The sequence below is a fragment of the Pteropus alecto genome, unplaced genomic scaffold (assembly GCF_000325575.1).
Source record: "Pteropus alecto unplaced genomic scaffold, ASM32557v1 scaffold125, whole genome shotgun sequence".
Taxonomy (NCBI): domain Eukaryota; kingdom Metazoa; phylum Chordata; class Mammalia; order Chiroptera; family Pteropodidae; genus Pteropus; species Pteropus alecto.
Window position 1 is genome coordinate 8,666,930 of NW_006436888.1, and position 27,358 is coordinate 8,694,287.

Genomic DNA, 27,358 nt, shown 5'->3' on the forward strand with positions numbered 1-27,358 from the left:
TGAGTAGATTCCTCCCGCACGTGCAGGTTCCAGGCTTCTCCGAAGTGCTGGTGGCGCGGGTAGCAGGGCCCCTCCAGCTCCCTGCCCGCCTGTCCCTTGCCGAGCCCTGCAGGCATTTGCAAGTCTTCCCTAAACATGATTAACTGGGAGCCTGGCTTTCCCTGGGAGCCTGGTTCTCTGCCCCCAGGTTTTTAGAAATCATTGTTTCCTGAGGTGAGTCTACAAGACTTTCTAAGACTTCTGTTAGGTCGATTGATGTCACTTTGCTGCTTTTGTAGGTTAAAAATGGTTGAATGTTGGTAGTTTCATGTAGTTCAACCTAAATGTTTTAAATTTTAAATACGAAATAAATTTAATACTGTGCTGTCCTGGGGGTCCAAGATTGGAGGTTCGGGGACTAGCAAGTGTGCAGTCGGGACCCCACCAGACCGTGGGGGGCTGAGCAGAAGGCCGCGTGCGGTCTGGGGTTTGAAGGCCCCTGGGTCCTGCGTGAGTTGGCTCTTCTTGTTCGTTTCACATGACAGCTTTATTGAGATGGTAGCCACATGCCATACAAGTCACGCGTCACAAGTCATTGATTTTTAGTGTAGTCACGGAGTTACACAGTCGATTTTAGAACATTTTCATAACCCCGAAGAGAAACTCTGTGCTCTTTAGCACTCGCTCCCCATTTCCCCCTGACCTCCCGCCCCGGCAACACGAGTCTGCCTTCTGCCCCTGGATTTGCCCCATCTGTACCTGGATATCGTGCGACATCCGGCCTTGGCGTCCGACCTCTTGCACTCAGCATGTTCTCAAGGTTCGTCCACATCGTAGTGTGTGTCGGTCCTTTGTCTTCGCGTTGTGGGGTTAGGCCCGCTCTCTCTGTCCACTCGGCGGTCAGTGGGCCTTTGCGTCGTTTCTCCTTTCTGGCCACCGTGAGTGAGTAGTGCTGTCGGGAACCTGGGTGCAGGTGTTCGTGTGCACACGTGTACACCTGTTCCGCTCTCTCGGGCGTACACCCAGAAGTGGGATTGCTGGGTCGTGTGGTGACTGTTCAGCCGTTTGAGGAACCCCACATCTCCTCCCAGGTGGCCACCCTGCTTCCCACTCCACCAGCAGCTGCGAGGTTCTGGCGCCGCCCCCTATCACCCAGGCGTGCCGTCTGCCTTTGGTGCAGCCGCCCCAGTGGGTGTCGCGACGGAACTTTCTGGCAGGATAAGGTGTCCGTAGAGATTAGGAAAAGGATCGTCATTTTGTTAGCGGCCAGGAACAGCCGCGGTCATTTTTCAAAAGCTCTGTAGGAAGCCAGGTGTCCCAGCTCCAGCGTGCCCTTTCCGTGCCTGGCATGGCACCTGCCGACAGGTAGCTTTGTGTGTGATGCCTCGTTTCCAGGCTAGGAAATAGTCTGACCTGCCCTGTCCCCCTTCTGTGTGCAGGTGTCACCATGAAGCTCATGGACGATGTGGCCGGGATCGTGGCTGCACGTCACTGCAAGACCAACGTAGTCACGGCTTCTGTGGACGCCATTAACTTTCACGACAAGATCAAGAAAGGTGAGAGACCTCTGCCGAGAACGAGAGGGGGCGGCGGCCTCCGGCTTCCTGGACCCCCTGCCCGGGCCCTGGCGTCTGCCCGTTTGCCACGAGAAACGGGAAGCCGGAGCCTCGTGCTCTGTCCCGTGGATGCGTCCCCACGCCTGCGGTTCGCTGATCTGACTCTTCAGTCTGGGAAAATGTGTCACTCCGGTATGATCGGAGCCTTTATCCTGCTAGAGACAGGCATAAACTCGTCCTCTGAAAAGGCCCCACGAACTGACCGCTGCAGAGGTTCCTCGCGGACAGTGGCCTCCGCCCCGGGTGGAGGGGGCAGCACCCGCCCGCAGCCCCCCGTGGCCTGCCTGTCTGCTCCCCGGGCAGTGCTGGCTTTGCTACTTTTCCCGACACAGAGATCTAGTCCCAGCGACTCGGGCCGCACCTGGGAACCTGCTTGAGTGTCTCGGCGCATTTGCCTCTGTCTGGGTGTGTGCAGCTCCCCACGCTCAGCCCACGTCGCTGCTGGTCTGGAGATGAGCGACTGTCCCCTCCCGACAAGTGGCGATTTCTGTCATGTTGTGTCTTCGCCCCTGAAACGTAGCACTTCACTGGGGGCTGGGTGGTGTCAGGGCTGCCAGAGCCTGGTGTCGGTCCTGGGGGAGCCTCGCCGTGAAAACAGCCTTTGGAAGCCCCTGTGGAGTCAGGCCGGTCCCTGGCTGCGGGAGGTGACAAAGTAGGAGAAAGGCAAGCTGGACCGACCTTGGAGGGGACCTCAAGAAGCACTGCTCTGAGCAAAGCAGTGCTGTGTCCAGAGCCACAAAAGCCCCCTCCAGACCCCCCAGCGCTCCCCCTGGTCCCGCCGAGGCCCGGCCTGGCCACTGTGCTGCTCCTCAGGCCACACCTGGCCGCTGAGTGTGTGAGTGCTGGGGCGAAGCCCCCCGAGACTGGAGGCGTTGTGAGTAAGTAGGCTTACCGAGTTGAACTTGGGATGCTTTTAGGGTACGAAAAGAGTGGTCTTCACCCTGCTCCCCTCTGCTCTGCAGATCACTTCTTAACTGGCAGGCGTTTGCCACGGACGTGGGTCACAGTGTCATCACAGGGTCTGCCCAGGACGAGTGAGTCTTGGCCGCCTTGGCTCGTCCTTCGTGGGCCTTGGACGTGGTGTGCAGTGCTGGCGTGAATCTTTGGGACGGGATGGTGCCTGTCGTGCAGGATTCACGCTTCTCCTTTTCTGGAGCGACTCCCTGGGCAAGTGACCGTGACCAGAGCTTCGCTGTTAAATGCGGCCTCAGAATCCACAGTGGAAAGCTAGTGACTTTCTGTGGACCCCTCCTTGTGCCGTGTCTCCCCTGCGCCCTTCAGGAGCCGCCAGCCAAGAGGAGAGCTAGGCTTTCCCAGAGGGCCGAGCGGTTTCCTGGGTGTCGGCCTGGTCAGCAGCTGTGCTTTGCCGTTGAGGGAAGTTCTCATAGAAATGAAGACCCATCGAGAGATTTCCCTCCACCCCTGCACCCTGAGACCAGAATTCGCCTCCCAGTAGGGGTCCGGGGGGGCACGGCTGGGTCCCGGTCGGTGGGAACTGCTAGTTTGAGGGGAGGCCATGCACACTGGCTGGAGGGCTTCTTCTAAGGATCGATTTAGGGGACCTGCTTTACAAAGACTCCTCTTCCGAAAGGTTACTCGTGCTCCCAACACAGAACGGAACTGGGGCTTCATTTTCAGAAGCCGTGACTTCCGCCAGCATCCCGCCGCGGATTGGTTCCGTTCAGGCGGAGGCCGAGGAGTGAGCTGCGTGGCAAGGGGGCTGCCCGGGGCCCCCTCGGGGGTTCCAGCCTTGGCCTTGCACTCTGCTGGCCTGTGGGGCTGGGGAGCAGGGGCTGCGCCCGTTTTCTCGAGTCACGTCTTGTTTTGCGTATGAAGGAATTTGGGCCAAAACTAAAATAGCAGTTACAGAGTCTGGCCTAGTTCTGGGCCGGCGACCCCCAGGGGCCGTTTAGACACTGTCCCGCCTTATTTGTTGTTTCCCGGAGGACTGTCCCTGTGTCGGGTTGCCAGCTCTCTGTGCCGTGGCTCTGTCGCCGAGCCTGCCCGGCACAGTTCGGGCAGTGCACAGGCTGCAGCTGCTCAGAGGCAGAATTGTCACATTTTGTCTCCAGTTCCAGGGGACAGAGGCCTCTGCAGGCGCTGCCGCTTCACATGGCTCCTGTGCTCCTTTATGGGGGCTGCAGAGCGAGGCCGGGCGAGCCCGGGGTGGCCCTGCTGGACAGCAAACAGACAGACAGTACGGGCGTTTCAGAAACTTGGGGTCGACGTTCCTGCTTGTTCTGCTTTGACTTTCTGATGCGAATCCGCTGAGATCACTTTACAGCCGCGGGACTCTCCGGGGCGCGGACCCCCAGCTGCTGCTGTCCTTGGGCCCAGCACCTTCCGCTGTCGCCTTGCGGTTCTGCCCTAATGTGAAGGGGCCAAGAGGGCCGGACCCGCCACCCCACGGGCGCGAGGCGGCACCGCCGAGCCCCGGGACTGCTGGTGTCCACGCGTGGGCGGCGGCGGGGTCTAGTCTGTGAAGAGCGGCGAGCGAGTGTCCCCATGCTGCGCAGCAGACAGCTGCCACCGGCGGCTTAAAGGAACAGAAATTTTCTGTCCCCCAGTTATGGAGGCCGGAGATCCGAAACGAAGCCACGCTCCCTCCAAGCCTCCAGCGGAGGGTCTCTCCTCGTCTGCAGCTCGGGGGGCTCCAGGCGTCCCTCGTGTTCTGGCTGCATCCCCCAAACTGCTCCGTCTTCGTGCGGCCCCTCCTTGTCCTGTTCCGCCTCTCATCCAGACACGTGTCGCAGGATTTAGGGCTCACCTAGATAGTCCAGGAGGGTCTCACCTCACGCTCCCTAACTCGGTGACCTCTGCAAAGACCCTTGTGTCAAATAAGGTCACCTTCTGAGGTTCTAAATGGATTTATCTTTTGGGGGGCCACCATTCAGCCCACTACTGATGCCTCCTCTCCTGCAGCTTAATTCTTCAGACACAGCCCACTTTCTCTAACAGACTCACAAGCTTGGTAAAACCCCCTTGTGTCTCTGCCCACGTGGGCGTCCATCCCTCTTTTGTGAAAGCCAGCGGTAAAGTCAGGGCCCGACCCAGAGATAGGAGGCCCTGAGGGGTACAGAAGCGAGGGGCACCCCTCCTTCCTGGGCCGATACAGTGAGGGGACAGCCCAGGAATTAAGCCTTGTTGCCAGCCACACGTGCCGCCCGTGTACGAGTCTCCTGTGGCTGCTGTAACGAACTCCCACCAGCTCGTGGCTGAAAGCAGCAGACGCGCTCTCTGACCCTGGTGGAGGTCAGGCAAGGTCCGTGGGCCGTGTGTCCTTCCTGAGGCTCCGGGGGGCCAGGGGCTGAGCCTTTTCCCGCCTGTCGAGGCAGTCGCATTCCTTGGCTGCCGGCTCCTTCCTTCAGCCCCTGCTTCCGTCACCCTTTCCTCCTCCTCTGACCTCCTACCGCCCTCCTACAGGGACCCTGGTGACATTGGGCCTGCCACCTCGCAGTCCTTAGTCCCATCTGCCGAGTCCAGAGTCCCCTGCATTAGGACTTGGGCATCTTGGGGACCACTTTTCTGATGACCGTAAGTGGCATCTTAGGAGACGGACTGTGACCTTCTGACTTAGCCATTTCGCTGCGCTTTGGTAGAGAAACAGCTGAGACCTGAGGCAGGAGATGCTCAGGCTTGTCTCCCTTCAGCCTCTGGTAAAGCTTCTTACTCTGGAGAGTGGGCCCTTGGACGATGTCAGGCAGACGCCAGGCTGTGGCCTCGCCTGTCACTCGGCGGGGCGGGGGAGGGTGTCCATCAGAAAGCTATGCCTGCAGCTTTGCGTCGTGGAAAGTCAGACGACAGCTTTGAATTTCAGCCACAAAGGGCGCGTGCTGAAGAGGGAGGGCTCACAGCACCCACCGTGCAACACGAGGGGGCGGGGCAGCTCTCCGCCGTCGGTGGCCGGTTCGCTGTTCACAGACGGCGTCTGCTAGGGCGCCGTCTCTGCTTGCCTCGGCTGCAGAGGGCCACCCGTCTCGGGACCTGGACCCTCGTTCCCATGCCGCCCCGTGTTCATAGTCTGTAACGCTGGTGGCCTGTCCTTCCTCTCCTCACGGCTGGGATGGCTGCCCGTGACACAGCCTCCCGCCTGGGGCTCAGAGTCCTGCGTGCCAGCCAGGTTACGCGGTCCTCAGCTGGGGCGCGCTGAGGAGCACTTTGTCCATGAGACTGGGTCATGTCAGACCCTAGTGTCACCGACGTGGCGACTTGTCAGAAAATAGTTGCTGACACTGAAACCGCCCGCCCCGTGAGCGATGAAGCTTAAAAATATGAGCCTGCTTTTTACACATCACTCGCTCTATTTCTATTTTTTTTTTTCCTTTAGTCGAGATGTAAAAACTATTGCCGAGGCAACCGTTAAGAAAAGTTGAAGGGGGACATCGTCACCTTTGGCATAACGGTTTGGAGACCTTGGGTGCAGAAACCTAAAGCTAAAATTTTCTTGTGGAGAAATGACCTCTTCAAACTCTTGGGGTGGAAAATGAGGAATCTTCTAGAAGGTGCTTTGGGGTGTGTTATGTAAGAAACACCGAAGTTACTTCACGCTCTCTGTCCTTCTCTTGATAAAGTTCACTGCCGCGGCTCTTTTTGGAGCTAAAGCACTGAGCTGTTCCTAAAAGCTTTAAACACTTGGCAACGTCTCAGCTGTGGTCAGGGCAGTTACGCCGTCTTCCTTCTCAAGTCCCTGGCAAGCCGCTGAGGTCTGCCCGTCTGCCCGGGGAGTCGGGCCGGCACCTGCCAGCCCCCCGGGCCGTCCACCGCAAGCAGCTCAGCTACGACCTGAAAAGGGAAGTTGGCGCGGTCCCCCGCGCAGCCCCGCACAGGCACCCTCCCGCACCGCGGGGCTCACGCAGCCGAGCCCGCACACAGCCCGGCGGGCAGGTGCTTACCCCGGACTCCCGAGTGGCAGCTGTCTGCCGCGCGGTTGTGTATGGGACTCATGGCTCCTACAGCAGCTTGAAGTCACTGCTAAGGAAGGGTACTGACAGGTCGTGGCGTCCAGCCCCGGAAAAGGCACCGCTCTCTGTGTCCCTCTCGTCGGCCTCAGCCCAGGGCCCCTCTCCTGCGGGGCTCAGCGTGTCGGAGGCAGACTGGTGACGTCGGCTCTGCCTGCAGGACTGCAGGCCAGGAGAGCAACGTGCCCTTCCTCGCTGGCACGCGCCGCAGTCCAGGTGCTCAGCGGCCGCAGTGGCCAGTGGCCCCCGTATCGCGCAGTGCAAATAGGGGAACATTTCCACCACCGCAGAGTGTTCTGCTGGGGGCGCTGTCCTCTGGACTGTGGGCTCAGTCCCCAGCGACCCAGTGTTCGGGCGTGGCTGCCCAGGCGCCGTGTGCAGGGTGCAAGGCCCTGGAAGGGATTTCCTTAGACCCCTGCAAACCCGAGCGTGCTCTGGCACAGTGCCCAGCGCCCGGCGCCCCCTGCAGCATGGCACCCACTCCACCCACCACAGCCCGCGCACGAAGCACCTCTGCCCGCAGCCCTGTCAGCGGTCGGTCTGCACGGGGGGACCCCTCAGACCTTGGGGTTCACCAGAAGGGCCGGCTGCTCGATGGTGCCCGTGGACTCTGCTCTTTTGTGGAATTGAGAGGAGCTTGATTTTAGATCCAACTCCCACACTGAGTCAGAAATCCGAGAGTTGGAGCCACCAAATGAGAGCCTGACAGAACGTACAAAATACCACGCAAACCTGACCTTGTGCCTTGGTCGAATGCCTTTTCGATAGGACACCTGCAGTGCCGACTTCCTGGGCCCCTGCGGGACCGGCGGGAACCCCGCAGCTGTGCGATCTGCCGCTGGGACCTTGGCCCGAGTGGCCGCTGGGCTTCCTTCATTTTCACTTGGAACCTCGTCTTGAGTTTCCAGATGCTTTTGGTTGTGTCGGGACCCCTCTTGAAACATAGAAGTGTCACGTTCGTTGGTAGAAACGTATCATAGAACTTTTTAAATGATAATATTCTCTGAGCTCCATGAAGTATTGTGTTCCTGATTTATAGTTACGATTTAGCGTAAGAGCCCAGAAGAACAGAGGCTACCTTAAAATTCTCCAGCCGAGCTTCCACCTTGGTGGTTTCTATGGTTTCTGTAGCAGTTTACCAAAAATTTAGTGGCTCCAACAACTCAAATTTGTTCGGGTCTCAGAGGCTAAAACCCAGGTGTGGCAGGGCGGTTTCCTTCTGGAGGCTCCAGGGGGAAAATCTGTTTCTCGCCTTCCCGGCTTGTGGAAGCACCTGCCTCCCTTGCGTTCCTCGCTCGTGGCTGCTCCCTCCACCTTCAAAGTCAGCCGCATAGCATCTCTCCGCATAGCATCTCTCCGCATCGCGCTGACCCTCACCTCCTGCCTCGCTCGCAATGACATTGGGCCCACCGGGATAACCCAGGCCGACCTCCCTTCTCCAAGCCCTTAACCTAATCACATCTGTAAAGTCCCTTTGCCACGTCCGGTCACATAATTCACAGGTTCTGGGGATGACGACGTGGACGTCTTTGGAGGCTGATGTTCCCACCTGCCAGAATAGTTAGTTAATTGCACCTGACACAGGCAGGTAGAGCTCCAGCCCATTTCTGAGCTCTGCCTCTTTCCCACGTGCTGTCTTACCCTATGAGCTAGGGAGCGGGAGGATAAGCGGGTCCCCAAGGGTCTGAACAGTGCCTCTGCCTCCTCCCCGGTACCCGGCCAGCATCCCTCTCTCCCATGACCATGAGACACAGGGAACCCAAGCTCTTCCCACGAGAGGAAACCCACAGGAATTCCCTGGCAGGAGGTGTGGATGGGGGCCACCCTCACGGGGACAGCAAGCTGAAGGACAGCTGCACCGCGCCCTTGCCTTGTCCCCCATGTAATTTCCTCCCAATGACCGTGACGAAGTCATGGCTGCTCATGATTACCTTCCAGGTTAGAAATCCAAGGAAACATCTAACTTTAACTAAAACAGATCTTAAACAACAAAGTATGTTGACCATGCGCATTAGACACAGGAACAAAAAGAGACACTATCTCAAGTGTCACTTATGTTACAGAACGCAGCGATTCCTTCCCCAAAGTCAGAATCTCAGTCACAGCCCCAACCCCGGCCCTTTCGCCTTTCAGAGGCGGCAGCGTCATCACTCTAGCAAGTCACAGGCTCTGAAGCTGGGGACACGACCGCGGGATGGTACCTGACTAGGTCGCCACGGGGCTGGGACCTAAACTGAAACTGACCAGTCCCAGTTCTGGCCATTACCAGGACGGACCCCAGGGTGTGCCCTGGATGCCCTGCAGGTGACTCTACACCCTCATCACTCACGTAATGCCCCTCGTTGCTGACCATGTGGCCTTCCTTCCCCCCAGAAATGGCTGCATCCGACATGAAATGCTCCCTGGAAGCATGACGTTGAATGTGGTATGGAATATTCTGGAACTTTATAACATGGAATAACCGCTCCCGCCTCTGGCCCGTCCACATGCTCACGCCTAACTGTCAGCTGTGCTGCCCCGACTCATCTGTCTTCCATGGTCTCTAACCATGTCTCGTGGGACCTGTCTCCCTGGAGCTAGGACGGGGGTTCCCGGGGGTATTAAAGGTCCCCACAGCCAGCACTGCTTTGGGGAGCAGGTCCCAGCAATGTACGTGGGGCTCAGGCCAGAGCCAGGCCATGCTGCGAAGGGTGTTCTGGCCAGATGTTGGCGGAGGCCCAGCCAGGTGCCAGCCCTTCCCTTGCACACCCCCGAGGGTCAGCGCTGCCTCGTGGGCCAGACATCGTTGGTGGTGGTCACGGCTGCAGCAAGTGCCTCCCGCCACCAGGCACGAGCTCGGCCCCTGGCTCATTTCGTGCCGTCCCCATAGCTGCTCGGCGAGACAGTGCATCTGTGTGTCGCAGAAACGCTGCTGTCTGTGAGGTGGAGGAGTCACGTAGCGGGACAAGCTCACGGCCTTCAGGGCGGGGGCAGAGGAGGGTTCTAGTCAGTCAAGCAGCAGCTGCCTGACGGACGTTCGCGACCCCAGGGCCGCGGGGAGTGCAGAGGTCGGGCTCGGTCGAGGGGGAGACAGTGTGACGGGAATGCGTGACTTCAGACTTTGTCGTAATCCACCAGGGAGACTGCTGGTGCTGGGGGTGGTGCACGCCGGTGGCCTCTGCCCAAGGACGGGGCCTCAGGCGTGTCCCAGGAAGGCAGCTGTCCCCAGCCCGGAGGAGAGCTCTGGTCGCGTGGGCCACACCGACTGAGGAGGAGCGCCTGACCAGACAGGCGAGGTCCCGCCTGGACAGAGGGACGACTGGTGTGCCTGGGGCTGCATGGGCTGAAGTGCAGACGGTAGCTCCAGGGGCGCGTAGCACTGTGGTCAGTGGACAGCTTGGCCCAGTCAAGTCACGTGAGCCCGTCAGAGCAGCATCAGGAACGTTGCAGCCAGGCGGCTGGGAGGAGGCCTGGGAAGGCAAAAGAAGGTTCTTTAGTGCTCAGAGCAACGCAGGGCAGCGGTGTGGGTCCAGTGGGCACAAGGCCACAGCGTACAGTGCAGGTCGCAGATTTGACCTTGGCCTGTGTGTGGGCAGCTCCCACCTGGGCTATCTGCAAGTAAGTTGGGGGCTTGCCCCCAGGGGCAGGAGTGACAAGAAGCATTTTTCCAGCAGACATGCCACTCCCAGGGCATAGAGACCTACGCTTGGGCAGAGAGTAAGGCGATGGCCACCAAGGTCCCTTCAACGCTAACTTAACACGTGAGAAGAGTGTGTCTGCTCACTAAACAAATAGACGTTTGTGGGTACTAACGTCTTGTTTAATGTCCTAGTGGTTGGCAAAGTGACCTGTGCTACCTAACCAAGTGTGTTTTAACATCCTCGGTGATGCTGGTGTCTGTGCCCTGCCCACCAGCCTGGCCCGCTGTCTGGTGCCTCCCTAACCCACTGTCCGCTCTGCAGGCTACGTCATCACCATCTCTGGGCGCATGACCTTCACGAGCAATAAGTCCATGGAGATCGAGGTCCTGGTGGACGCTGACCCCTTGATGGACGACTCGCGGAAGCGCTACCGGGCTGCCAGTGCCTTCTTCACCTACGTGTCTCTGAGCCAGGAGGGCAAGTCGCTGCCTGTGCCTCAGCTCGTGGTGAGTGTCCCCCTCGTCGCTCGCTGGGCTCCCAGGAGAAACCGAGTCGCAGGAGCCCTTTCTGGGTAGCCAGGCCCAGCCTAGCCGCGTGCTGCGACCTTGGCTGCACTGCAGGTCATGCGTGAGGGCCCTCCCCTGTGGCCAGTGGGGGAGGGCCCAGGCAGATGGGACAAGATAGACCCCTTTACGAGCTCCTGGTCATCGGCACGCCCTCTCGAGGGTGAGAGCAGTGCCTCGGTGCTTCTGAGATGCTGATGGGGCCCTCCCCAGGGCGGGCTCCTGGTGTGGCTCAGGCCAGACCCCTGCCCTGCCCTGTGGAGCTGGGCGCCCGGGCTTCATGGCCTTTCTTTGCCTTGGCCACCCACTGGGCTCCACCCTGGGTGTGCAGAGAGAGATGGCAAGCAGAGTTGGGGTCCCTGGCCCAGGCGTGGATCCTGGAGGGCTCACGGCCCCCAGCAGGGCTCCCCGCTCAGGTCTCAGAGCATAATTCCCAGGCTGCGGTTTGGGCTTCCTGGGGCTGGGGGTGTGGCCTGACCGCGTTTGCTCCTCACGGGTCACCAGAGCCTAGAACAGACTTGGCACTCGGTGGGTGCCTCCGACTGTGTGCAAGGCCGGCCAAGCTGGGGGGAGACGGGCAGTGTGGGTGCTCGGAGGGGTAGGGGGAGCGCGCCGGCAGGTGGCCTTCCAGCTAGGAGGCCAGGTGTGAAGTGACCCCCAGAGTGGGCAGCGTCCCCTAAGAAGGGTGGGAGTCGGAGGGGTGGGGCATTGTTGGCGGGTCCAGGGGCTGGAATCCCAACATCTTGGCAAATGCTGACCACAGGGAAGCCAGAGGAGCCGAGGGTCCCAGGTGGGGACGGGGACGATGGCGGTGGTGGCGAGGATGCTTGGCAGGAGGCACTTGGTAATCGTGTACTGAAGGGAGGAAGGAAACTTCCGGATTTTTCTTGAGGCTGATGATGGTTTTATAATAAGCCCCATGAATTCCTTACTGGTGCCCGTCAGGGCGCCCGGCCTGGAGCTTGTCCCAGCACCTGCCAGCTCTGAGCCCTCTGCCTGCCTCACCCCCACCCCCATTACACGGGCCAGCACCCCCCGGACCAGCCAGGCCCAGGCCCAGGCGGAAGGCCACACGGCTAGTCATGAGGAGCCAGGCTGGAGCCGGCTCACGATGCTGGTGCTGGGTGTGGAGACGTTCTGCGTGGCTGCCCCTGCTTCTCCTTGGCCAGACTGCCTGTCCGGGCCAGGAGGAGCCTGGAAGCGTGGGCTGTAGGTGGGGCGCCCTGCCCTCTGCTGGGGGAGGGAGTGGGGAGTGCCGCGGCAGGCAGGGCGGGGTTGCCCCAGCACCCTGCAGGGCCCCCTGCCACCCCCGCTGCGTCTGCTCCCCACGCATATCCTGCGGCTCCCCGAGAAAAACATGCTGTAAACCTCTGTGACAGATAAACACACTGCGTTTAAGATCCCGTTTCCTCATGCAGGCAGGAACGCGGCCTCCACGTGCTTCTTCCTGTGGCGGAGGGTGACCACCTGGCCTCCAGCCCCACTGCCTGAGCCAGTTCTCAGTGGCAGCTGAGGCCCTCCAGGGCGCCCCCCTGGAGATTTTCGTCACCCCTGCTCCTCCTTCCAGGGCCTCACAGGCCCCGCTGGGGTGGGTGGGCTGTCGGGCCTCTCCAAGGCCAAGTGGGCAGCAAGGCCTCTGTCATGGCTGGAGGAGCCTCAGCTGTCACACATGGGAATCTTTGACCTCTGGCTCCAGCAGGGTGGCCGGATCCAAGGACACTCTCCATCTTTATCTCGCTGGCCTCCCCCTGCCTTTGGCACAGCTTGCTGGAGCTCAGTGAAGTCTGTGCACCCTTGACACGGGCCTATGCAGTGTCTAGGCGGCCACCCCACGGTCTCCCTAAACACAAAGCCCTGACAGGCCCTGGCCTGCACCCTCCTCCCCCTTGGGTGGTTGGGTCCAGGCCCGGTGCCTCATCTGTTCACTCCCCATGGACTTTGCTAGCTCACCTCACTCCACAGTGTCACCGCAGACGCCTTACCGAGCTCATCATCCCCTGTGCCCCGCCCCTCCCGTGAGTCTGGGAACTGGCTGGCTCCTCTCCCCCGCTCCTGCTCAGCCCCACACCCACTGTCTCTAGGCCCCATTCCTGTTGCTGGATCCCTGCTCAGACCCGGGTCGTCCTCAGCCCAGCTCTGCGCTGAAGCTGTCATGTTTGTTAAAACAGTCAGATTTGCTCCCTCTCCCACCGAAACTGCTCAGCGGCTCCTCGGTGCCCTTGGCGCGGGGTCCAGCCAAGCTGGCTTCCGAGTCTCAACCCCAGACTCATTCCTGCCTCGGGGCCTTTGCACACGCTCTGCTCCTGCCCGGACACCGGCCCTCAGACCGTCATGGAGCCAGCTCCTCCCACTGTTCCTCAGGCGTGTCCCCCTCGGAGGGCCTTCCCTCAGCTCGCTCGGTGAAGGTGAAGCCTTCCTGCCCCGCCTCCCGGCGACTCTGCCGTCCCGCACCCTCTGCAGGCTCTCGGCGCCGTGAGGTTGTCTAGTGCGCGTGCGTCGTTCTGCATCCAGAACAGGCTCCAAGGTGTGGCCACACGATGCCTGGCACAGAGCAGGGCTCGGGAGACGCCTGAGAGCGGCCACTGGCTCGCTCGCCTCCCCAGCCGCGTCTCTTCCCCCGGGCAGGGCAGTCGGGAGTAGCAGCCACCGACCCCTCCCTCCCCAAGGCCCCTCCCCTCCCTGCTGGCCCGCGTGTGGGAACAGGCAGGTGCTGCCTGCGTGCCTCAGTTTCCTCCTCTGTGCAATGGTGCCGGCCACGCTACACGCCACGGAGGGTGGGTGAGAACTCTTTCAGCTGATTTGTATCGGGATTTCCGGAACGTCTCTCCTAGGCCCCTCCTTGCTAGAGCTCGCGCCCCGCCTCGATAGGGCACATGGGGACTGTTAGACGGCGGCAAAGTGGGGAAAGCAGGAGGGGCTGGTGTTTTCTGGGGGAGCAGCCGCATCTTAAATAGCTTCCTTGTAAGGACGGCCTCAGTGGGCCGGCTGCATCCCAGTGGGGCCTGGAGTTGGAGGGAGAGGGAGCCGGTTCTCAGGACCATCAGGTGAGGAAGCTGGGGGCAGAACCAGCTGCCCGTAATAGGAGAGGAGTCACCGTGGCCGAGGCTGCCTCGCTGATACTGGGGGCGGGTGGACCCGAGAGAGCGGGAGTCGGAACATCTCCATCTTGAAACAGCTCCTGCTGATAAACATGAAGTGGAAGGGTCTGTGACACTGGCCAGGGGTCCGGCCGCTGCCACGGGCTCGAGCGAAGGCGCCGTGGCCACCCCTGCTGCCCACACTTCCGGCAGAACTCAGCCACTGGGAGACCAGCGCCACAGCCAAGAGGGGTCAGTGGTCTGTAGGCTCGGGGAGCAGGGCCCCGGCACCCCAGGGTCTGGTCGCCATGGGGAATAGCCTGCAGCCAGGGAGCCCTTTGTGGAGGCCCATGACCCTCCAGGGGCCTGGCCAGTCTGTGTGCCCTTTCCAGAAACCACAGCCTGGGGCGGGGTCGGGTGCAGGAGGAGGTCCTCGGGTCCGGCGGGTGGGGACCACAGGGGGTGTGAGGAATGACACCTGCCTGAATGAAGGCAGCGATGACCAGATCGTTCAGGTTTGAGGGGCCAGCAGCTGGCCATAGCCACACCTTGCTGCCGGCTGGCTTCCTGTCGATCCCCCCGTTGCTTCTCATCAGTTAAAGATGGTCTTGGAGTCTTCACCGAGGTGGCCTGGGCTCACCACTGTTGGTAAAAATAGCTCTGGCAGGGAGGGTCCGCTCCCCAGAGTGGGTTTTCAGCTCCCGCCCGGCCTCCGTGGCGCCGACCTGGGGACCGTCAGCGTGAGTGTCATCCGCGTCTCGGAGCACACGTGTGCTGTGCGCGGGCGCCAGCAGTGGGGACTCGGCCCCCCTCCTCCCATTGTTAGCAATTCTCCAACTCCCTGTCTATTTTTAGCTTCCATCCCTGGGGCCGACTGACACGGAAGGCAGCGGCGTTGCTGTTGGGAGTATTTCTTGATGAATATTTTATGCCAGGCAGGTCTGACACCGCGTCCCACAGCTGCCCGCACTTCCCAGGCTCATTATCAGACGAGGCAAACGTGGAGCCTGGAGCCAGACAGCCAGGCTGCACACTAGGCCCCGGCCCTGCTGGCCTCCCCGCCTTTCTCTGAAGGTCTCCCTGTGGCCGTTCCGTCTGACCTTGGGGGTAGGGGACCAGCCCCAGACTGCCGACGGGCTGGCAGGTGGCTTGTGCAGAGGGACACGGGAAGAGCACCATGACAGCTCCCTGGGGGCCTGGTACCTCCTCCGATGGTGATTTATTTTCCGGCCTGGACATGTGAAGCCACAGCAGGTACCGTCCTGGCTGCTACCCCGCCTCCCGTCCTCCAGCCTCTGTGCCGTGGGGCCCCAGGGAGACGGGCGAGGATGGAGGCGGCAGCACCCGGCCTGGCGTGTGTGAGGAGCTGTGTGCAGAGGGCGGCGGGGACACGGAGGAGCTCGAGGCTGTGGCAGAGGCAGGTCTGGAAAGCGCGTTTCAACACAGCAGCTCCCACAGGTCTTTGGAAAGCGAGGCCTGATACCACAGCCTGCGCCTGCCCTGGCCAGTGCCCGGCCCCTCACCGCAGCCGACAAACAGCGACACGCCATGGACAGGGGCCTAGGCCCCGAGACTCAGTCTTCAGCCACAGAAAGGACGAGGAAGTGTTTTCCGAAACAGAAGGCAGTGAGGAGATCGAGGGTGCAGCCGCCCTTCCTGCTCCCCTTCGAGGGGCGGGCGTTCGGGGTGCCGTGGTGACAACAGGGTGGTCACGGAGAGCTGCAGAGTTTGGGGCGCTGGCCGTTTCTCCTCTGCCGCCATATCTGGCATTGAGAGCTAGAGACGTCCCATCCTGCAGACAGGGGCCGTGACCTGGAGGGGGGCCACCTCTGGTCCAAGCGGCCTCCTGCAGGACTTGAGCCACGGTTTCCCCGCTGGAGCCGTCACGGGCTGGGGTCCCTCTTCACGCAGTCTCAGCGACGACTAAAGGCTCCTTCCCTGCACTGAAGAGGACGCTCATGGGCAAGGCTTTCAGCAGTGGTCAGCTCCCCGTCCCCCAGCGCCCGCCTGACCCCAGGCACGTGGCGCGGGGGGCCCCATTCCTTGAGACAAAGCATCAGCAACCAAGGCGGACACCACCTCTCCTGACCGCAGCAGGCCCACTGCAAGACCTAGGGCAGCAGGTCCCAACACAGCCTCTGTGGGCCGGGGCTTCGAGTGGCTCCGCGCTTGGGAGACACCTCGGCATCCTGGACACTCGGCGGGGTGCAGTGGCTTTTAGCTGCTCCCCAGATAGAGAAATTCAGATGTTTTGGAGGATGGCGGGGCTGACGCCTCCACTCCTGGTAGGGCTGGGGGAGCCGGATGAGCGAGGGAAGCCGTGTTCCCCGCCCCCCGTCCTTGCTGCTGGTCCTCGGGAACGAGTCAGGGACTAGAGCCGTTGTGGAGCTTCATGACTAGTGTTCCACTGCCCGCCTTGGACACTGAGCTGGGAGTCTGCCTCGCGATGTCCTGAAGCTGCTCTTGTCACCTGAATGGTTGGTGCTGGGCACGTCCAGTGGCCTGTGAGTCCCAGCTCCCCTGGAAGCAGGGTGTGGGTATGGACGAGAGCCTGCAGCGCCTACCGGCCCACTCACCTCCACTCTGCCAGGAGCCCAGGCTCCTCTGGGGACCGCCGTAACCGGTTAGTCTGCAGATGTCGTCTGAAGATCCGCTCCGTCCCTGACGGCCCGTACTGGCCTCTGCTGGAGCAGCCGCCCTGAAACCACCCAGAAGAGAGCGGCCACTGCACCAGTGACGCCTTTCCTCATTAAGATGTTCATCGGTGTCACGCCTGGAATATCGGCTTCTCGTAGCTTCCACGCTGTGTCTGCAAATCCACTCGACCTCTTGCTATTCCGATTTGTGCAGAACGTGAAAACGCAGAGGCCGGCTCTTGGGCACTGTTTGGCCCGACCCCGTGTGGTGCTGGGGCGGCCGCTGCAGGAGGGGAGCAGGGGCAGGGCCTGCAGAGGGTGCAGCAGAAGCAGGGAGGGGTCCCAGCTAGAACATTCCCAGCATCCATCTTCCACTGCAGCCTGCGAGAGCCGTCGGGCCCAGAGAGGGTTTCTCGGTGGGCAAGCACGAGCCTGGGGCGGCCTGAGGTGGAGCACAGGGCCGCCCCTGGGCACGCGAGCACTGGCTCTTCCCAGTGGCACGGTGCCGCCTCTGGCAGGTGGGACAGGTGGTGCCTGGATGTGTGCGCATCAAGCAAAACCACCGGCTTTGAATCTTTGCCACCAACACCGAATCACTTTAGAATTCAGGCTGTCTTGCTTGGATCTTCGTTCGATCGCTCTCATTCAGTAAATGGCTCCGGGCCCCCACTGTGTCCCTAGCACGGTGCTGGCCTCAGACAGGGCAGGCAGGAATGGCTGGGCTCAGTGAGCACACACGGGGCCCGAGGCGTGTAGTGAGAACTCGAGCGCGTGGCAGATGGCAGTTACAGCTTTGTCGTCTGCTGGGCACAGCCACGTCACGCCCCCAGCACAGGGACGGGCGCTGTGAACGGACATGCAGGGCCTGTGGCATGAGCTGCTGAGAGGCCTGTGGGGCAGGCCCGAGACCTGGTTCCCCCAGGCAGAGCCCAGGCCCCCGCCTCTTCCGCAGCCTCCCGTTGACCCTCGGGCCGGGTGATTTCACAGCCACGGGCGAGGCAGTTGACTTGGGGCTGAGGCAGTGTTGCTGGGTGAGGGGAGCCCCTGGTGACAGTGTTTGTGACTCCACAGCAGGCTCTTTACTGAAGACATCCAGCTGTGTAGAGCGGCTTCCGGGCCCCCGTCCCCACCGCCCTGACTCAGGGTCCGAGGCCGGAGCTGCTTCCTGGACGCCGAGCTCGTCCACGCCTGGCCTGCACGTGCCCCTCAGCAGACCATGCCAAGTGGCCCCAGGAAGGAGAAGACATCTTAATCACCTGCGTGACTGTCCCAGGGTCCCTCCTGTCTCCCGTTATGAAGACAGGAGAGGGCGAGCCGTGTGACTTCCTAATTAAGACGCTCCGTGTCCCTGGGGCTCACGGGAAGTCGTCACATCACCACTGGAAGCTCTCTTCCCACCAGACGTTCATTAATTACAAGGACGAGCTCTTGATTTCAGCGAGGGTGGGACTTAGTCACTCGCCCTTTGTGCCAAGTTCCAACGCGAGTCTCACGGCACAGGAAAGGAAAATGGGAAACACGTGGTCTGCGCCGTTAGGCTGAGAAAGCCACAGGCCCCTCTCCGGTGGGGGGGAGCCGGGCAGACCGCCGCTGGCAGGAGGAGAAGCGGAGAAGAGGCGGGTGGCAGATCGGAGGCCCCTGCAGCCAGCAGGCGGGCACCGGGTCCCGCGCGGAGAGTAAGGACGTTCTGACCTGCCCTGGGCGCCCCGTCCCCCCTGTCCCCATGGCTGAGTACGAAGCTCCAGAGGCCCTGCCACCTTAAGATGACCCTCAGAGCCGCCTATCCTCCTCCCAGGGCAGTGCCGTGGGTCGCAGACAGGAGCACGCTTGGTCTCGGAGGCCGTTCGTAACAGGGGCACCACACTGACACGCACACACCCTGACACGCGTGTGCACACGCGCCCGCCGTGCACGGAAAGCCTGCTGCGTGGGTCACGCCACCTTCCCGAGTGCCCGTTTACAGCGAGACCCTGGCACTGAGAGAGTGAGCAGCATCCCTGAGGCCCCCCTACCAGGTCCCCGTGACCCAGCACTGTTCCCCGCCACCCCTCCACTCCCCCCGACTCCAGGCAGGTGACCCCTTGTGCCTGCGCCTTGGTAAACGGGATCGCCAGGCCCGGGACGGCTTGCAGCCCCTCTCGCTGTCTCCTGTTCTCTCTGTGGCGTGCACACAGTGGGTCCCCTGAGGCCCGAGCCCCACGAGACGGCACACGCACGCACAGGCTGCCCGAGGTGCCTGCCGTGGTCCCCGGCGCTGCTTTCTGCCAACAGCTTCAGGCACTCGACAGAAAATGTGCCTTCCCGTGGAGGAGCTTCTTCCTTCTGCCCGCCAACCCCAGCCCTCCACTGAAAAGCCACAGCCAGCAGCGTATGTGTTTGTTTACTCTGCCGGATGAGGAAGGCGGCAGTGGGCCACGGTGGGGGCCGTGTGTAGGGAGCCATCTGTCTCGTCAGCCCCACACTCAGCAGGGGAGCGGTGGCTCTTCTTAGTCACTTGGCGAGCAGGGCTGTTGATCAGCGCTCACAGCCCTCGGGAGGCCGAGGATTCTCCAGCTCAGCCAGGCAGGGACTCTGCCCCCTCAGGGACCAGAGACGCTACCCTGCCTGCCGGTGTTCACCTCCGTCGCCCCTGCGGGCGGCAGCAGGAGCGTCACTGCCCTTGACCGTCTTCATAAACTTCTACCCTGGCTGGACACCTTCCGGGGCAACTAAGTGAGGAAGGCCGTCAGCACCTTGGGGTGGCAGCACTCGCATGGCGGGCGCTTATGCCCTGCTGCCAACAGATCTTACTCCAAGGCCTGGCTGGACTCTAGAGTCCAGAACACTCAGCACACACCGCTGTCCCCAGAGACAGGACAGACGAGCCGTCCACTGGCTCCTACCCCAGGCCTTGTTCGTGTCTTGGCTGCTCTGGCCGGCTGGCCAGCTGTCTCCACACCCATCCCTAGGCGGTGTTAGTTCTTTCTGAGGGCAGGTCCTGGAGGATGCGTTCGTTGTGAGATGTTAAGCTTCAGAGCAGCCCTGAGGCCTGGGGTGGGTTGCCGGCATCTCCCTCCACTGGGCGGACTGAGAATTCAGTCCTTGGAACCAGCAGCATAGATGGCAGATACCTGCACCTCAGCTGGTGCCCCGCCTCGGGTCCCACGATGACTGACTAGTGAGAGAAGCATCCAGAGCCTTTGGCACACACGCTCTGGGACCCTTGTTGGTGCCGAGGGGTGAGTACCTGCCGACGGTGGAAGTCGTCTGGCCGAGGGCCTGACTGCGGGACGAGCTCCAGAAAGCTCTGCGAGACTGAGTCGTCACAGCTGCACCTGAGGGCCCCGGGGGGAGTGGGGGGCGAGGTGCCCACACTGCACGTGCGCAGCCCAACAGCGAGCACCTCCTTGGGAAGGACAGCGGCCGATGAGGACCTGACACTGCCTCCCCACCCGACTCCAAACACTGGTGTTCCCATGCAGTGCTCCCGGGGCCCACCCTGCACCCCAAAGTTTATGTCCTAGGGCTGCAGCCGCCCTCACGGGTCTAGTCAGTTTTCCATTCTTACCAATTACAGAAAGTTCAAATAATATGCGAAAGTAAGAAGGACACCTGCGGTGACCAACGCGGGCCAAGCTCACACACGCTTCCCACCACTGGCAGCAAATCTCAGTGCCACCGCCGCCACCACGCGGGTCAGCTGGCATCTCCGACATTAGGGCTCCTCGTCGTTGGCTTATTCTCACTAGTGGACAAGACTCCAGCCTTCGTTCCCCGGCTGCTGTGGGACCTGCGCCCCCGGCAGCTCTCGCTTTGCAAACGCTGTGTCTCTCTGGGCTTCCTGTGCCCAGAGTGGGAGAAGAGTCGGCAGGCGTCCGGGTCGAACGCCGCCCCGGCGGCCGAGCCCGTTAGCTCACGGGCCTCCACGTGCTGCGGCCTCCAGTTGGGGACGGCGCGGGCGCGCTCCCTGCTCCTTGAATCCACACAGACCTGGGAGGGACCTGCTCACGGATGAGGAAACTGAGGCACAGGGCGACAGGAGCTGCCCGAGGGCCTGCGCTAAGCTATTCCAGACACGCCGTGCTCTGCTCCCTTCCAAGGAGGCCATGCCCTGGGTGGCTTGGTCTCCCGAATGGGCCTGGCTCTGCTGTTTGCTCTGTCCAGAGCACCCTTGGGACCTCGCTGTAGATGGAGACTTTCTTAGGAACCCTCCCAGCCCTGGCCCTCTCTGCCCGTGGCTCTGCTCTGCTTTGTCTGGGCCACACGGTTGTCGCTGTCCTCCGTAGTGCATAATCTGCCTCGCGTCGGTGTGCGGTCGGCTCCCCGGGGCAGGGCCCCAGAGCCGGCACAGCGGCGTGCGGGAGGTGCTGCGTGAGGAGCAGGGGGCGTCGGGGCTCGGCTGCGGGGCACACAGTGCGTGTTTCCTGTGCCCTGCTGCCCTCCGCGTGCCAGGATTGGGTGGGGGCACCGCCGTGTGAACCTGGGAACCGTGAGGTGTGCGCCACCTCCGTGGCGGTGCCGGTTTGGAGCAGCTTCGCTGAGGTGGAGTCACGCTCCAGGCCGTTCTGCCATTCAGGGTGTGCGCCCGGTGGGCGCTAGTGTGTGCACCCACCACCACAATCGGTTTTAGAACGTGTCATCACGAGTAAGACACCGCGCCCCTCAGCCCCTGGCAGCCACTGATCTGCTCTCTGGAGTCTCCTGTTCTGGACGTTTCACATAACGTGCTGACGCGTGAGGTGGGCCTTAGAGCCGGCTCCTTCCTCTCTTTGTGTTGGTTGTAATGACCGGTGTTGGACGCGGACGGCTAGGAGGACTTTGGTCCGCTTAGCAGCACTGGGGTTGGATACTGGATATAGGGAGGAATGAGGGTCAGTCTGCGGGGCCTCTGGACTGGTCTGTGGTGAAACCAGACTCAAACCAGGCTGGCCGATCTCCCCACGCTAGCCCCAGAGGGGAGGCTGGGCTGGTTCGGGGGCCGAACACAGAGGCCACTCCGGGAAGGGCGTGCAGTAGGGTGAGGTCCCAGGTAGGCCGTGCAGTAGGGTGAGGTCCTGGGTAGGCCGTGCAGTAGGGTGAGGTCCCGGGTAGGCCGTGCAGTAGGGTGAGGTCCCGGGTAGGCCAGCCCACGCCTGTCAGAAATGGCCCGTTCTGGAGGCTGCTGGAGCCTGGCCCCTGTCCCATCCCAGCATCTGCCAGGGTTGCCAGGGCCAGCCTTGAGGGCACATTCAGCAAGCTGATGGCAGAAGAGTGTGGGTAGCCAACCCCAAGATGGGGTTCCTTAGGAAAGGGGTCCCTGGCCAAAATTAGTTTGGGAAAGCCCGGATTAAACAAAGTTAAACAGATTTATTTTATCTGGGCCTTTGTATTGCAAGAGGCCAGTTAGCATGTAGGTCGCAAACCGCCCTGGCACAGACCATCAGAAAGGCTCCATGTCCTTTTTGGAGTTGGGGTTACCTACCGCAGGTTTGCACTGAGGGCCATTTGCCACCCCTCCCCGGGATCCCTCCCAGTTCCCTTGAGCCACAAGGGCACTTAGCTGGTGACCCGGGCACTTGGGGACCACGTATCTTGCTGGAATGCCACATCTGCCGGGTGTCCAGGGATACCAGTGGGCTGGAGAAGAGGAAGTCCCCTCACGTCAGACAGGACCTGGTTCCAGAGGGCTCGGCAGAGGGCCCAGGCGGCCATCCCCTCTCGGTCACCTTTGCTCGGCAGGCCGGGCTCACGCTCTGTTGCTTTTGAGAAGTCCTTTCATTTCCAAGCCTCCTGCCTTTCTTCTCCTGCCCCAGGCATGGGGACTCCACCCGCTGGACGGAGGGCCGCCTGCTCCAGAACCCCAAGCAGAGGGGCTGGCTCAGCCAGGAGGAGCCGGAGCCCGCGGTCCGGCACACACTCGCCCCTCGCCCAGCTCTCCTGCTCCCGCCCAGCCCCACCAGGCCCCGACTGCCCGTTTCTCAGCCCCGGGACTCATGCACTGCCCACAGAGGGGTCCTCTGTGAGGCCGCAGGAGGGGAGCCACAGGTCTTCTCGGCCACGTCATCCAACCCCCATTTGGGGCAGGGATGGATGGAGAGGGTCCAGGGCCCAGCTACTCAAAGCGGTCCACATGCATTGCATCATCCGGACATTTGTTAGAATTGAGTCTCAGCTCCCAGCCCCCAGAGCCGCTGGACCAGACTCTGTATCTGCAAGCCCTCAGGTTTGGGAAGGCCCACTCTAGCCTATTCTGCCTGGGCGTGTCCAGCAGGATGTGTGGCCTTGGCCTCATGGGGCACCTTCTGCAGTGGGGGCTGGGCTCTGAGTCTTGCAGCCCCCAGGAAGCTCAGGGGTCTTGCCCCCTTAGAACTGCCTGCTCCGAGTGAGATAGAACGTTTCCTTTTCCCTGGGCTGTTTCAGGTCAAATTACATAGCCTCAAATTTCATTTTTTTAAAAAAAGTCGGAGACGAAACCAGAGCAGTGGGAACGCCTTCTTCAATAGGTGTCTTGGAAAGGCTGCCATTTTCCACATGTGCGCCAGAGGCTGCAACAGGAACCGGAACCCCTGTAAGGAGCGCGGGCCTCGTCCTTGAGATACCCAAGTGCTCCGTTGGCTCTAGGCCACACGGTTTTGACAGTGGACATCTGGTGGCATTTGAAGAATTCCTGTGAAGGCCGAGAGGGAGGAGCATTTGTTCTAACCTGGCGTTACATCCCCTGGCTGAGTGCGCTCTTTGCCAATACACCATTTGTCTGTAAAACACTTGGGCCTAAAAATAGCTTCCGGGGCCTGGTGTCACTGTGGACGAAGGGCCACTGCCCCATTTCTTCGGCTGTCAGACGCCCTCCGAGTGTCACAAGGAAATCTCATCCCGGAGGAGCTTGCGCTGTTCTTCAAACCTGAATCCCCAGTCAGGCGGGCAGAAGAGAACTCTGCGGCGAGACAGGCGGGGCCTCGGGAAGTGACCATGTGGTGCTGCTGCAGTGACCTCTGTCCAGGGGCCACACCACTCAGCAGCCAGGCCAGGCCACTCTTGAGAGTGAAAGGGGAGCCGTTTCCTACTCCCCCAGGTCAGCAGGCAAGAACCAGAACCATCCTGGGCAAAACCAGCCTTTGGCCAAGTCCCAGCTGGTCAGTCGGCTCTGCTCCTTCGTATAGGGACCAGGCAAGTTGCTCAGTGGAAGAAAGCACAGAAGGGGTGACAAGGACTCAAGATGTCACTTCCTGGGCATCCATTCTGTCCTGCCCACAAAGTGGTCACTCACCACTCACTCCCAGTACAGTGAAGTGTCCTCAAGGTCACATGGCCAGCGCAGTGTTTGTCCCCACCGCCCTTGCGAGCAGAGGCCGTGAGCAGCTGGCGTCCCTGGGAGTGGGGCGGACGTGGGAGTCCCCAGCGGGGCCCCCTTTTCCTTCCCCTCACCCGGCTCTGCCGCAGGCCTTCCTGCCTGCTTTGTATCAGCTCCATTCTAGCCGAAGTTCATTGTCAAAGAGGCACCGCCGCCCGTGGGGTCCCGTGTTGTGAAAGGTGACGTGGGGGTGCCCACGGGACTCGGTCACTTCCCCGTTGCCTGTGTCCGTGCAATGCTACAGGGGCCCCTTCCTGGTGCCCCTCAGAGGGTCTCTGCTATGGGAGGCTCCCGGCCCTTCCAAGCATCTTGGCCAGTCGACGGGCCTGTCAGGAGGTTGGGGCTTGGCACCCAGGCGGTCCCAGGAGGCCCGCAGAGCTGGGGCAGGAGCTCGCGGTGCCCGTTTCTGCTGCATATCTGACCTGCCTGTTTCTGTGTCTGATCCACAGCCCGAGACCGAGGACGAAAAGAAGCGCTTTGAGGAAGGCAAAGGGCGGTACCTGCAGATGAAGGCCAAGCGACAGGGCACAGCGGAGCCTCAGCCCTAGGCGCCCCCTGCCGCGGGGCCGGCAGTGGCCGCCACCCACAAGTTACCCCCTGGCTAAAACCCAGTTCACGTTGAGAGCCAGTGTTGTGTGCAGTGTTCGTCTCACAATGTTAACTCCTGAAAACCTGTCCACCAAAGCTTAATTTATGTCACTCCAGTATAAATGCTACACAGTATTGTCCCCGACCCCCAGAGGCCCGTGGTGCCCTGGGGAACATTCTGTGTTTATCGTATGTACGGAAAGAATCCAGCATCACTAATAAAGCTGCTGTTTGGCTGGACCTCGGTCCTGGGTGATCTTTTGTCTTGGGGGAGCGGGGGGGCTCCCATGGGCTCACCCGCGTGCCTGCCTCCTGGGCCTGCCCCTTCCCACCCCTGGCCACCAGCCCCTGCGTGCTCCCCAGAAGCTCAGGTACAGCAGTGCCCACTCATGCTTGCCAGATGACTCGCTGGCTGGAGAGCGCGTCCCTTCCCCCTGGAGCCCTGGTTCGAGTCATGGCCGAGGCCCCGCCCAGAACCCCACTTGCTCCCCATCCAGCTTCAGCAGAATGGCAGCTCTGACCCTTGCGTGGCCTTCCCGTAGACGGGAAATGCTTGGGAGGAGTCAGGATGTGGGGGTGTGCAGGCTGAGCAGCTGCTGCCCAGCATGTGGCCTCTTCTTACCGGAAGCAGCACCCCCAGCTTGGAGCAGGACACAGGGGTTCTGCGGATGGGGGCTCCCAGCTGGTGCCTGAAGAGGAATCCCCTCGGCCACGCAGGCAAGGGCGTTGTTGGGAAGGCTTGTGGGTTGGGTCTGCCGAGCAGCGTGTGAGTGCTATCAGTGTGGACGTGTGTGGACGCGTTTGTGTGTGTCCACCCTGTGTGCATGCGTGTCACTGTGTGCACATCTGGTCCAGCAGCCTAGGAGCAGATGAGCTGCCAAGGCCACTCCTGAACCCCACCCACAGCTGAACAAAACCCCTCCGCCAAGCATACCTAGTGGCAGAGCCTGGAAGAATGTTCCCCACTCAGGCTTGTCCCCAAGGCCTGGGGGTGGAGACTGGCCGCCAACAGCTGCAGCCTCCCAGGGCTGCCTTGGCCCAGAGAGGGAACGCAGCTCCAGATGTGCAGGAACCACCGCCAAGAGCTTCGGAATCTGTCTCAGGCCTCAGCTCCAGCTGATGGGGTGATTTCCTGCCTGGGAGCCGGCGGAGGGAACATGCTCACCACTGGAGGCCACAGCCACCCCCACTGCCTCTCAGCCCCGTGAGGGCCTCCCCAGCTCGACCCACACCCTGTGCTAATCTCCCAGAGGTGGGTGGTGCCCTTCGCTGGGAGCAATGAGGCCTCCCCACGCAGACTGGCCAGCCCAGACCGGCCAAACCAAGGTCCAAACAAGCCTGCCACACAGGCCCCCCCAAGTGCCTAAGCCCTGGGACTTCCTGACGGAGTTGGGTCCACTGGGCACCTACATCCCTTATAAGAAGGTGGGCCTTGGCCTCAGGCTCCCTAGTTCAGTCTTGGCTTTGCCACTTGTCTGCGTGGCTTTGGGCGAGTTAGGTACCTAAAACCCACCTCCCAGGGCAGCTGGGAGGAGCCAAGCTAGCAAAGCACTTAGCCCAAGGCCCCAAGGCGGCCACTGGAGACATTTCCCACCAGCCCACTGAGGCCAGGTGGGGGCGCTATTACAGGCTGCAGTGGGCGAGCAGGGCTGCTGGAAGGGCTGCTAAGGGCACAGGCCTGGGGCAGGCTGCCCTCTGCCAGCTGGACAGCAGCGTGGCCCAAGGCCGGGGATGGTTGAACCGCCAGTGCTTGTCTTCGAAATGCCACACTTGATTACCAGCCTCCCTGTGTCAACCTCCTACTGCTGGTGGCCTATTTATAAACAGGGCCACTTGGGCAGGGAGCCGGTCTGGCCATAGAGGGCTCGCTAGGAGCCCTGGCTGCCCAGGGACACACACAGAGCGCATGGCTCCCCATCCACTAGCCCCCTTCACTGCGAAGGCTTTCTATACAGACACCTTCTGTCTCACAGGACTGACCCTAAGGCCCACTCTGGATCCCCTAAAAGCTGCTCTTAACTCCCCAGCCGCTCCTGGAGTGTGGGGACGGTGTGGACAGGAGCAGGAGCCAGGCTGGGGGGAGCGGGGTGGCGCAGGCAGCACTGTCTGTATTTGGTTGGGTCTGGTGCCCGCCTCCCCTCCCCCAGACACAGGGCTGCCCACTCACCCGTACTTCCATCTGCCTGGGCAGGACGGGCGCCGTGCTGGGCAGTCCAGAGTGACCCCGGAGGCCTTGTGTCCAGGACGTGCCTGGCCACAGGCTTCCTAGAAGAGGCAGGCAGGATCCTCTACCTGGATAGAAGGTGGACATGCCTGTGGCCACTCGTGACTGAGGGGTCTCCAGAGGCCCCTATCAAGGGGACTAATGGGTTTCCCTCACACGTCCCCTAGCCTATGAATGACAGCCTGTATCCCCCCAAGAGTGCTATTAGGGGCAGCTCCTGAAGAGTGAGGGACGGGAGAGGGCCTGGGGTGCCAGACTGGGCTCCCCCAGCTGCATGGTTGTGGTTCCAACTTCAGAAAAAACATTTGCGAGCGGTGGGGGGAAAGGACAATCGCGGGACAGCCCCGCGGTCCGTGCACGGGCGGACCGCCGAGACCCAAGGATAAGTTCGCATCCTTAGCTGTCCCGGCCTCGCCTCTCCCTGCCCCGGCCCCTGGCCCCGAAAGACTCCCCAGTTCCTAGAGGCTGCTGGTCCTCAGCACCCCCGCGCCAGCTGCTTTCGGGGCCACGCCCTTATCGTTCACCGTAGATGCGGCTTCCTTCGGACGGGCTTTCTGAGCCCCCCATCCCTGGCCCTAGGTCCCCACTGTCCATTTCTATCCCAGACTGTCTTGGCTCCGGGCCTGGGTCGTCCCCAGGAGGTTCAGAGGCGGTGTCGGGAGTGTGGACCGACCCCAGACGGCTGCGAGGGGCGGCGGCGTGGTCCAGGCATCCCAGGAGGCGCTGCCCTCCGTGGCGCGGGGGTGGGGAGGGCGCAGCTCTGCAGGTGCGGGAGGGACAGCAGCCCC

The 27,358-nt window shown here is 61.6% G+C and overlaps 1 protein-coding gene across 1 annotated transcript in view; it reads left to right on the forward strand.

Moving 5' to 3' along the window:
- ACOT7 (acyl-CoA thioesterase 7) overlaps positions 1–24,586 on the forward strand; it is a 91,891-nt gene extending 67,305 nt beyond the window's left edge. Inside the window, exons 7-9 of the mRNA XM_025048535.1 lie at positions 1,419–1,535; positions 10,495–10,679; positions 24,208–24,586. Of these exons, the coding sequence (XP_024904303.1) occupies positions 1,419–1,535; positions 10,495–10,679; positions 24,208–24,306 (401 nt within the window). The 3' untranslated portion in view covers positions 24,307–24,586. The remainder of the gene's footprint in view (positions 1–1,418; positions 1,536–10,494; positions 10,680–24,207) is intronic.
- Positions 24,587–27,358: the final 2,772 nt, after the last annotated feature.